We start from the raw sequence: 12,048 nt of genomic DNA on the forward strand, positions 1-12,048 counted from the left end.
CCATATTTTAATGTCAGATGGTGAGTTGGGAGTGTGTGGTTGCACAAATAGATTTTGTTTAGAGGTAGAGCTTGGTGTCATTGGCATAAATGTGGAATTAGAGTTGGTGGTGAAGGAGTCCAAGTGGGATTATGTCGTTGATGAAGAGCAGGGGACCAAGTACAGAGCCCTGTGGGACACCGTGGGTGACTGAGGCGGAAAGTCTGTCGGAGAGATATGATTTAAACCAGGAGAGGAGGAGGAGATGTTTGTGTAACTAAAGAAAAGTGATTCTGTTCCTGTCTTTTGTTTGTTTCTGATCACTCCCTCTGTTTGTCATCAATTTGTAGGAGAACAAGTTGAAGTTTTCTGCCTATCTTGAAGAGCACTACAAGGTGAAGATCAACCCCAACTCCATGTTTGATGTTCAGGTGAAGAGGATCCACGAGTACAAGAGACAGCTGCTCAACTGCCTGCACATCATCACGCTGTACAACCGTGGGTGCTTTTTACTTTAGCTTGACACTTATTGTAAATAAACTTGGATTCAGAGGTAAAACAAAAGCTTTTGTTTTTTATCAGGAATCAAGAAGGATCCCAAGAAGTCATGGACCCCCAGGACTATCATGATTGGAGGAAAGGTGAGAGGTGTTAAAGGTGGTACATTGCATTTTTTTTCTATTTTTAGACCATGGATGGATAACTGGTCTACTAGGCACAGGCCAAAGTGACCATAAAAAGTCCACAAAGAAACATAAAACTAAAACAAAGAGACAAAACAACTGCACGAGACACAACATGTCTTTTTAATAGACGCAAAAGGACTCTATAGGTGGTTAAAACCAAGTACAAAAATGGGCAAGTTAGAATCAAACATATTTTATGTCTCCAGAATTATTTAAAGTTTTGAAATATCATCTCAAATTTATTTTGCATTTTGGACAAGATCCCATATGAAACAAGACATTTCTCATCAATATACAGGTGTGTTCGTACATTTGGATGTTGTAATAATGATTTGATAGTCTTTATCTGAAACGGGCATAGCAAGTCTTGGTTCATAATTGCTTCGTTCCGTAAGTTTCTTCACCAATTGTGTCTCAATAAGACACATTTTACAATATGCACACACACCAAGCATTTTCTTAAAACAGTTTTTGGATTAGTCATACATTTAGTGTAATATGGACTGATCATTATAGAGAAATGACTCAATTTAAATGTAGTTTTAGCTGCTAAATGTGTTGCTGTTATCATCTACTAATGATACTTAATCATACTTATAATGCTAAATATTCAGCAAAACAAACAGATCATTTCTTCTCCCCACCCTGAAAATATCGTTGATACATGAAGTATACTTCAGCCTGGTTTTATTCAGTGTTTCTGAAGATGATCTGCTGTGTGTCCAGGCAGCTCCAGGTTACCACACTGCTAAGATGATCATCAAGCTGATCACATCCATCGGAGACATTGTGAATAACGACCCTGTGGTGGGAGATCTCCTCAAAGTCATCTACCTGGAGAACTACCGCGTCACTCTGGCTGAGAAGGGTAACAAATACTTACTTCACCATCTTACTTAGAGATTTTTTTGTAAAATGTTAAGAGCTTAGAGCGGGGGTGTCAAACATATGGGATGACTTAGCAAAGTGTACAAATTACAGAAATGAACTGCAATTTTCACAACTTTCATATATTTTGTATGTGTTCATGTTATACATCTACAAGGCAGGGAGATAACCAAACCTTCTTCCTTAATAGTTCCCACTGTAGTTTGTATGGTGTTGTCAGCATTACTACACAGATACTTTTAATATAATTTCTATAAAGTAAAATACTGTTCAGTTCCAGATACCTGTGACTAAATGTTTCTGTAGAGACACTATGATCTGTGAGTTGTAATGCACATGTGTAAATGATAAACTGAGGCATAATATGGTTGAATTTGCACTTATTTTTCTTGGTTTGTAAAACTATCGTTCATTAAATGTGAACATTTTCACAATGTACTTTTTTGCACTCAAACAAAGGGAACAATGTGGAGATGTGGTTACTTAGAGGTTATTATGCGATGATCTTACTGCTCCGGCCCATTTGAGATCAAATTGGGCTGTATGTGGCCCCTGAACTAAAATGAGTCTTTACTGTAGTAGAACTTAGAGAGTAAAAGTGGAATTTTAAACCTCCTGTGTGCAGTCATCCCAGCGTCCGACCTGTCGGAGCAGATCTCCACAGCCGGCACCGAGGCCTCTGGCACCGGGAACATGAAGTTCATGCTGAACGGGGCTCTCACCATCGGCACCATGGATGGAGCCAACGTGGAGATGGCAGAGGAAGCTGGAGAGGAGAACCTCTTCATCTTCGGCATGAGGGTGGCAGATGTGGAGGCCATGGACAAGATTGGGTGAGCTTTCAACCAAAAAATATGAATGCTGGACCTGCACATTTTATAACGGTATTAAAATGTATTTATCTTTGTCTGTCTTTGAAACGCACTTAAAACAACACTTGTTAAGCAAATGGAATGGCTGTGTACAAGTTGACTTTCCTCTGAAATGCAGTATGTTTTTGGGTTGCAATGTTTCGGTAGCAATACGTGAACTCTCAATTCTATATGTATTAATGATTATGTTGTTCATATTTTATGTTTGTATTGTCTGGGCCCCTGTTCTCAAGCTTCCTATAGCTTATTGGGGTGTCCTGTTTCACATGAGTCCTTTATGTCTCATGATTGTACCTGTATTTTTATTTAAAAAACGTCCAAATGTGCCCATGATGTGAGGAATATCTTTTCTCCACAGTTATGACGCTGCGTCGTACTACAACCGTCTCCCCGAGCTGAAGCAGGCCATGGACCAGATCTCCGGGGGCTTCTTTAGCCCCGGCCAGCCTGACCTTTTCAGAGACCTGGTCAACATGCTGATGCAGCACGACAGGTGGGAGGCCACTGCTGACACTGACGACTCAGCACTTTGTCTGTGCTGACACACGGGCTACCTGTCAGCCCACAGCCATTCATTGAGTCATCAATGTATCACTGTCACTGCCTCATGAGAGGGAAGGAGGTGTTGGATTTGATTCTGTGAAGCAAGTCATCATCATCTCCTAAAGTCAACTGGCTCTCATTAATGCAAAGGCCCTATAAGACTGATTTAAAACCGTGTTGTTCCCGTCATTAAAGAGATGGTTTTAAGTGGGGCTATGTGAGATGCTTATCTCATAGTTAGAGTAATAACAAAACCTCTAAACTATCCCTTTTAATGTCTCAAATAAACAAAGTATTCATTCTGACCCTAACCCTAACCCTTTGCAGGTTCAAGGTGTTTGCAGACTATGAAGCCTACATCAAAACTCAAGACAGAGTCAGCACTCTCTTCAAGGTCAGTGTGTCAGCAAGAGGAAATCAGGATGAGATCAAGTCTAAATGTATTTGTTCTTAAGTAGCAAAAATAATCTTGTCAGTACTGCATTCACCTTTTATGAACATAACATTTGTTTCTGCTTTACTTCCATATTATATATTCCAAATTCAATGCTTTACTGCAGCATATTGTACTTGTATACTGCCATCTGATTCATATTCTATGTGAAACTGAACCATTATATACAGGACTGTCTCAGAAAATTAGAATATTGTGATAAAGTTCTTTATTTTCTGTAATGCAATTAAAAAAACAAAAATGTCATACATTCTGGATTCATTACAAATCAACTGAAATATTGCAAGCCTTTTATTATTTTAATATTGCTGATTATGGCATACAGCTTAAGAAAACTCAAATATCCTATCTCTAAATATTAGAATATCATGAAAAAGTATACTAGTAGGGTGTTCAACGAATCACTTGAATCGTCTAATTAACTCGAAACACCTGCAAGGGTTTCCTGAGCCTTGAAAAACACTCAGCTTGGTTCAGTAAACTAAATCACAAGTATGGGGAAGACTGCTGATCTGACTGCTGTCCAGAGGACCGTCATTGACACCCTCCATCAGGAGGGTAAGACACAAAAAGAAATTTCTCAAAGAGCAAGCTGTTCACAGAGTGCAGTTTCAAAGCACATCCACAAAAAGTCTGTTGGAAGGGGGAAATGTGGCAGGAAACGCTGCACAACCAAGAGAGATGACCGCAGCCTTAACAGCATTGTGAAGAAGAGTCGCTTCCAGAATTTGGGGGAGCTTCAAAGACAGTGGACTGAAGCTGGAGTCCAGGTATCAAAAGTCACTGTTCACAGACGTGTCCGGGAAATGGGCTACAATAGCCGTATTCCCATGGTCAAGCCACTTCTGAACTCAAGACAACGGAAGAGGCGTCTGACTTGGGCTAAGGAAAAGAAGCACTGGACAGTTGCACAGTGGTCCAAAGTCCTCTTTTCAGACGAAAGCAAGTTTTGTATTTCATTTGGAAGTCAAGGCGCCAGAGTCTGGAGAAAGGCTGGAGAGGAGCAAAATCCAAGTTGCTTGAAATCCAGTGTGAAGTTCCCACAGTCAGCGATGGTTTGGGGAGCCATGTCAGCTGCTGGTGTTGGTCCACTGTGTTTCATCAAGCCCAGAGTAAATGCAGCTGTGTACCAAGAGATTTTAGAGCACAACATGCTTCCGTCTGCTGAAAAGCTCTATGGAGATGAGGAATTCATTTTCCAGCATGATCTGGCACCTGCCCACAGTGCCAAAACCACCAGTAACTGGTGTACTGACCATGGCATTATTGTCCTCGATTGGCCTGCAAATTCCCCTGACCTGAACCCCATAGAGAATATGTGGGGTATTGTGAAGAAGAAGCTGAAAGACACCAGACCCAACAATGCTAATGAGCTAAAGGCCGCTATTGAAGCATCCTGGTCATCCATAACACCTCAGCAATGCCACAGGCTGATTGCCTCCATGCCACGCCGCATTGATGCAGTAATCCGTGCAAAAGGATTCCCAACCAAGTACTGAGTGCATTAATGGACATTTTCAAATGTTTGATTGTGTTTTGCTGTTATAAATCTTTTTTTTTTACTTGGTCTGAGGAACTATTCTAATTTTTTGAGATAGGATTTTTGAGTTTTCTTAAGCTGTATGCCATAATCAGCAATATTAAAATAATAAAAGGCTTGCAATATTTCAGTTGATTTGTAATGAATCCAGAATGTATGACATTTTTGTTTTTTTAATTGCATTACAGAAAATAAAGAACTTTATCACAATATTCTAATTTTCTGAGACAGTCCTGTATGTTGAGGACACGAGCATACTTTTACAACTACTGTGTCATTCAACCTGCAGTGCCACCGAACAGTATATCAGAATAAAACACAATATATTACACACATTTATAAAACAAAAAAAATACAATTAGCTAACTATACACATTATTATGATATTACATTTGAATTTGAAAGCAATAATAATAATTGATAACATACCGTATTGTATTATCCTCTAGCCTTAGTGTATTCAAAGTAAGAGTTACCTTGTTCTATATTATTTTTGTACTAAACTACCCTACTATTTCTCAGGATTTAAATGAGGTATATCTTATTTGACATCTCTACCTTTCCTCTTTCAGGACCCTAAAGCGTGGACCAAGATGGTGATCCATAACATCGCGGGCTGTGGAAAATTCTCCAGCGACCGCACCATTTCCCAGTATGCCCGTGAGATCTGGGGCATGGAGCCCAGCCTGGAGAAGATTGCCGCCCCCGACGACCCCCGCTAAACCTCAGCAGCCCCCTCCTCCTGTAGCTCACTGCGGTCCAAGCACTGGAGAAAACCCCTGTAGCTTTTCACTTGTGGCATTATTTCCTTACATTATCGTCCCATAAATAACCGCTATCACTCCCAGTTGATCTTGTTTTGAAGTGGGTTTTTTCCATCTGTATTTTCTCTTTGTATCAGCAATGCATATTCTCACTGTTGGGTAAAGTAACCTTTATCTCTATATAAGCCTATCAGCCAGATTACATCATGGGATTTTTATTGGGCACTGTAACAAAAATATTAATGATTTTGCTCCAACAATCCTCCCATTATCCAAAATGTCCAACTAATGTTTGGAAATAGGTCAAAACATCAAGAGCTGAGACCTTTAGAATGCTTTAACAAATACTGGGATTAGGTCTTTAACCAAACAGTGATTTTAACCTTTATTCTAGCTACATATTTTTCTACTTTGATCTGAACAAACCACTGTTATGCTTTCAAACCAGCAAATGTCTTCCACCATGACGGAGAGAAGTGACACTTAGGGGTTAATGAAGGGACCTGTGACAGGGTGGTGTTGGAAGGAAGCCTGGTCTCCATTTTACCGCAGATTAACATCATTATTATTATATTCAAAGACTCCGTCCGGTTATGTTTCATGGTGTTTGTTGAATATATCTGTTTATCTATCCGTCCTGTGTCTCAGCATGTTTATGTCTGTTTCTTCCTAAAAGTGTTAGAAATTAACAAAGCCTTCTCTGCCTAAAATCTAAGTGACTGAATTAATCTTGAAAATGTGTGTGTTCTGTAATGTACTGTAGTTGTGTATGTGTGTATGTATACCATACTTTAGTCCAAGACACTGTGGGTATCGGCTCCATTGATGTACTGTAACAGCATATATTCCTGCTCAAGCTACTGCATATGAGCTGTGGTGCTGTAGACTGCAGAAAGCCCATAAACCTAATATTTCACTAGAAGACCATGCTTTTCTTTTCTTTTTGTCAATAAATGACAAAACTATCAACACCTCAGACGTTTCGTTTCATTTTGCTACTCAATGTTGACACATCAAAATAACATTCTGAATCAGAAATCCTTTTAGTCTGCAGTGGGGGTAAAGCGTTACTTCACAAGTGACAGATAAAAGGCAACAAAAAAGAGTAAGCTAACATAGAAAATAAATCCGTGTATCTACTGTCCAATTGTTTTTCTTTGTTAAACACGTAAACGGAAGAGCGTCTGAGAGGCCTTTTTGCTTTTTACCTTACTAAATGGTCAAATGGTCCTTGGAGCGAGGAGCGGGGCGAAACTCACGGAAGTGATTTCGAAACAAAAGCACTCGTTTGCAAAAATCACACTTTGGCCCAATCCCAAACCACTCCCTCGACCCTACCCCTCCGTGACGGAGTGAACTCCGTCTGTAGCCACACTCGCAGCTCAACGAGGCTCCCTCCTGTCAGGTGGAGGCAGTAAATACAGCAGCAAGCTTTGGGACGGCTTCCCCTCTCTCTGGCAGAAACAGGAAATGCCGTAACTGTATGTAACAACGGTTTCAAATCAGCATCTCTTTGACAAGAAATGTAAATTAATAACTCAAATAAAACTCCAAACATCTTTAATTGTGTTACTTTTTTGTAAAGCTCATTTAGTTTTAAACCTGATGTTTATAAGCTTCTTAGTTTTTGCAACAGTCTGTAAATATACACAACTTTATAATAAAATACACACATTTACCTTGTTCTAGACAAAACACAGGTATGATCCTAAGTTAAAAACATATGAGGTTATCATGAGGTTGTTTTAATAATTTCACCACCATATATGTAAATCTCTAATAATTTTTCAAATGCTGCTTTCCATTTTTATGATGATACTGTTATTTATGGTTCATCCTCTTCTATAGAGCAAAGTCTTGATTTCCTCCAGTCTGCCTTTGATCTTATTCCATCCCATTTATCTCAACTCAAGTTAGTATTAAATGCAGACAACTCCAAACTCATGATATTCTCAAATGGCAAAAAGTTAACTTCTTTTCTCCCCAACATTTGTACTGTTCAAGGGACTGACATTGACATTGAAAGGGTCACTACATACACATATCTAGGTTTCATTATTGATCAGAACTTATCTTTCAAGTCACACACTGAAAATATTGTTTTAAAATTAGGTTTCTCCTTTCAGACAAGGAAACATTTGATCTCTGCAACGTTTTTACCAGTATTGGATTCTGGTGATCTGCTTTACATGAATGCCTCTGACCAGTGCCTAAAGAGTTTGGATACTGTGTACCATTGTGCATTATGTTTTATTACATATACATATATTGTGAGTTTGGAATAAATATGCACTTTATGAAAATTATTAGTTGGTTACTGTTAGTAAAAAACAGTAAGGTTAATACTGGTTGTTTGTTACACTTGGATATGTTTTCTGTAATACTTGTAACATAATTATTCTCCAGTTTATGCATTTGAGTGACTTGCAGTTAATGCTCGACATTCAATTCAAAACCTTTATTTATCCAGGTAAAATCCCATTGAGATCAATGATCTATTTTTCAAGGGAGACCTGCAGCAGTAGGTTCCACATGAAGACATAAAAACATAAACAACAGAACAACAAAAGGACATCATACAGCAAAAATTACAGGGATTACAATTTACATATCTATCCACATTCCACATGTACAGGTACCAACAGCATCTGATTGTGGAGCATCCAACCAAGCTTTAAAAACATGTAGTGGTACCAGCTTGGTAATTTTCCATTATTTTTGAAGACTGTTCCAAGTTAGTGGAGCTGCACATCTAAGACAGTCCTAGCACTTGGCACATTTAATAAAACCACAGCATGAGATCTCAGGCAATAAGTACTTTCAATTTGCCGAGAGATCAGGGAGCAGATATAAGATGGTACTTTATCCAACATGACTTTGTAAATGAAAATATACCAGTGACTGAGCCTCAGTACAGTAAGTGATGGCAAAACCGCCTTGGTTTACAGTGTACAGTGATGCGTAAGTGCTTTACAGTTTGTCACAAATCTCAGTGCACTGTGATAGTAAAACCTTATTGTGGTGTAATTATATATCCAAAGCAGTCAGAAGTCAGAAAATCATTAGTGATGTTTAACCACTCAGAAGACAGCCCATCAAAATGAACACATTGGGACCTTTCAGAGAGGTAGTTCATCTTCTACATATAATAACGGACAAAGTGAAGAATGAAGTGTAGGCTATGTTTAAATGTTCGGAATTTGACCGTGTATGATGGTCCTCTTGAGTTGCCGTACAGCCAATGGCGTACAGCCATTGCTCCGTTTTCATGTTTTTTTAACATGTTTTTCACAAACATTTTCACAAGCTAGGAGTATAGGAATACTTCAATTCGGTTCGTCATGATCTGTAGATGTGATTTGCCCCCGAGCACCCCTGGGTAAATTACCGTACAGCCAATCACAATGCGTACAATGCGTGACGTCATTGGTAAGAGACGGCCCCCGAACACATATGGTACCCCGAACACATCTGGTACCGACACCGGGGTTGCGTTCCGATAATCCAAAAATCAGCTCCTGAGTTCTAACCCTATCTCCTATTCCTTGACCTCTGAGTGAAACATCACGGGGTTAAGGGATAGTGGATAGGAGAATTCAAAAGGATTTAGGAGAAGAGACTGCGGTACTTTAGAGAATCCGAATTCACTTTCACTATCTGACATGTTTATGATGCGCCAGCGGACGTCTGCTGCTGTGGTGAAACTATGGAAACTACAGTGTTCTATACAACGGACTACAACATCGATGTATAATAAGAACGAAGGACTACTGTAAACTCATCTAGAGACTCTGCACCGTGCTCTGATGCTGTTGTTTTATGCTTTATGAACGTGGACAACAGAGAAACATATTCTTCATGACCAAAGTTGTAATTGAAATAAAAAAGGAAAGTGACATTTATGCTCGTCACCCTCTCCCTCCGGTCCACATTAATACAAATGATCCCAATACGTATGATTGTATGAAAATATATTAAAATCAATACAAATGTATTTATTATAAACGTTAGTCCTTAACACCTATCACTGTGTATATCACCATTCAAACATCTTTTAAAAGTTGAACAAACCCCACAAAGCTCAGTGAAATGTTGACTTTATTTGATCATTTCAGTAAAAACTAACGTTCATATTTCTCTTTTTGATTATAATACTGATGAACATTCAAAACAAAGCACTTTGGCAAGTTACCACATACGTTTTAAAATGCTTAATGAGCAACGTAACTTTCATGATATAACTTCTCCGTCTTAATCGTTTGTTTCCGTGAATGGCCGACTGTTGTGTGACGGCAAATGCTGTGGCTGCAAGGCATTGTGGGGCAGAATTTTCTCCTCTCCTTTCGGTAAGGGAGTTCCAGTGGTTCCTAAGCTAAAGGAGGTTATAAAGGAAGTTTGAAACCTCCTTTCCTTTCATTTGGAGAATTGGAACGGCACTTAACATGGCTGCCATTGACGTACTCCCGGGTCATTTCACTTGGTTAGGAAGGTTCCTAAGCTAAATGGACTATAGAGAACCGCAGTGACGCGTCGTAAAACCCGGAAGTAAACTTCTTCCGGTTCGTTCTTGAAAAACCAATGCAAATTCTCCATAGGATTTTGGAAAATAGCTCGAAATAAGGTCTGTGGTTGACCTGTGGTTTAAGAAAGGGATCACGTTTTGTTCAGCCGGATAATCTCCACATGTCAACCCTACTTTTATAATTTTTGAATCATAAATCTAGTCGCCAGAAGCAAAATGCTAACGTTATGCTATAAACGAAGCCAGTTCCAGTGCAAACTACAAGCCAGTGCAGCAGCAGGGTCGCACGACTTCAACGTCACGTCAACTTAAGATCGTTTCAACTGACTTGCACTGAAACTGCACTTTGAACACTTTAAATATATTAACATTTTAAACTGTATACCCCGGTTATCTAGGCCCTTTTTGTTTTGTTTAATGTATACCACATTTATCTCGGCCCTTTTTGTTTTCTTTTATGTATACATGTCACACTGTGGGAAACGATATTTCGATATTTCTGGATGTATAACACATGTAGAATTTTTGACAATAAAGCTGAATTTGACTTTCGCGTGCTTGCATATTTTAACAAAGCTTTTCATTTTAGCCACACTGAATTTAACTAGAAGTCATGGCTGTGTCAATTACCAGTCTGATATCGTTTTACAAAGATGACAAGAAGAGTGTAGATAGAGGAGAGAACCACTACAAGTCAGGACGCGTAACAGTGCAGCCTAGATGAAGGTGTGCTTACCGGTGTTGTCAGGGCTAGCATGAGGGACAAGGTTTATAGTGTGGGTGAGTAGTGATAGCAAGAGTACCGTTAACCTAGAGTTAATTTATTCACATTAATTCCCATCAACAAATCAATTGTATGTGTCACATGAAATCTTTATTAGGCAAGGCGAGGTTAATTTATATAGCACTTTTCAACACAAGGCAATTCAAAGTGCTTTACAAAAAATGAAAGACATTAAGAAAATGGCATTTAAAATCAGTCATTAAAAAGAAAAGCTCATAAAATAAACATTAAAAGAAAAAATACATGGATAGAAGTTACACTGCAGTCTAAGATATGAATAGTTCAATTAAAAGCAGCGACAAAAAGAAAAGTCCTCAGCCTGGATTTAAAAGTAGTAAGAGTTTTAGCGGACCTGCAGGTTTCTGGGAGTTTGTTCCAGATATTTAGAGCATAATAACTAAACGCTGCTTCTCCATGTTTAATTCTGACTCTGGGGACAGAAAGCTGACCCGTCCCTGAAGACCTGAGAGACTTGGATGGTTAATAATTTAGCAGGAGGTCAGAAATGTATTTTGGGCCTAAACCATTCAGTGCTTTATAAACAGCAGCAGTATTTTGAAATCCATTCTTTGACACACAGGAAGCCAGTGTAAAGACTTCAGAACAGGAGTGATGTGATCCACTTTCTTAGTGTCAGTGAGGACTCGAGCAGCGGTGTTCTGAATCAGCTGCAGCTTTCTAATAGATTTTTTAGTGAGACCTGTGAAGACAACATTGCAGTAGTCCAGTCTACTGAAGATAAAAGCATGGACACGTTTTTCCAAATCCTGCTGTGACATTAGTCTTTTAATCCTAGATATGTTCTTTAGGTGATAGTAAGCTGATTTAGTAACTGTTTTAATGTGACTGTTGAAACCAATAACTAATTTAACCCGCTCACAAGAGAGCCCACCTCCAAAGATCGTGACTGGCTGAGGGACAGACTCGGGGGCAGGTTTTCAGGAATTTCTTGGCTTCTCTCCCCCGAGCCAGAAGAGGAACACTGCAGCTTGGAAACACTTACTGTTCCTGAAATT

General features: G+C 39.1%; 1 protein-coding gene across 1 annotated transcript in view; it reads left to right on the forward strand.

Annotated features, from left to right (window-relative positions):
• The window catches only part of LOC307031806 (glycogen phosphorylase, muscle form-like), a 28,367-nt gene extending 21,665 nt beyond the window's left edge, over positions 1-6,702 (forward strand). Inside the window, exons 12-18 of the mRNA XM_079669229.1 lie at positions 330-477; positions 562-620; positions 1,392-1,533; positions 2,179-2,386; positions 2,784-2,918; positions 3,296-3,362; positions 5,535-6,702. Of these exons, the coding sequence (XP_079525355.1) occupies positions 330-477; positions 562-620; positions 1,392-1,533; positions 2,179-2,386; positions 2,784-2,918; positions 3,296-3,362; positions 5,535-5,684 (909 nt within the window). The 3' untranslated portion in view covers positions 5,685-6,702. The remainder of the gene's footprint in view (positions 1-329; positions 478-561; positions 621-1,391; positions 1,534-2,178; positions 2,387-2,783; positions 2,919-3,295; positions 3,363-5,534) is intronic.
• The last annotated feature ends 5,346 nt before the right edge of the window (positions 6,703-12,048 follow it).

Source organism: Notothenia rossii (genome assembly GCF_949606895.1).
Source record: "Notothenia rossii genome assembly, chromosome: 3".
Taxonomy (NCBI): Eukaryota; Metazoa; Chordata; class Actinopteri; order Perciformes; family Nototheniidae; genus Notothenia; species Notothenia rossii.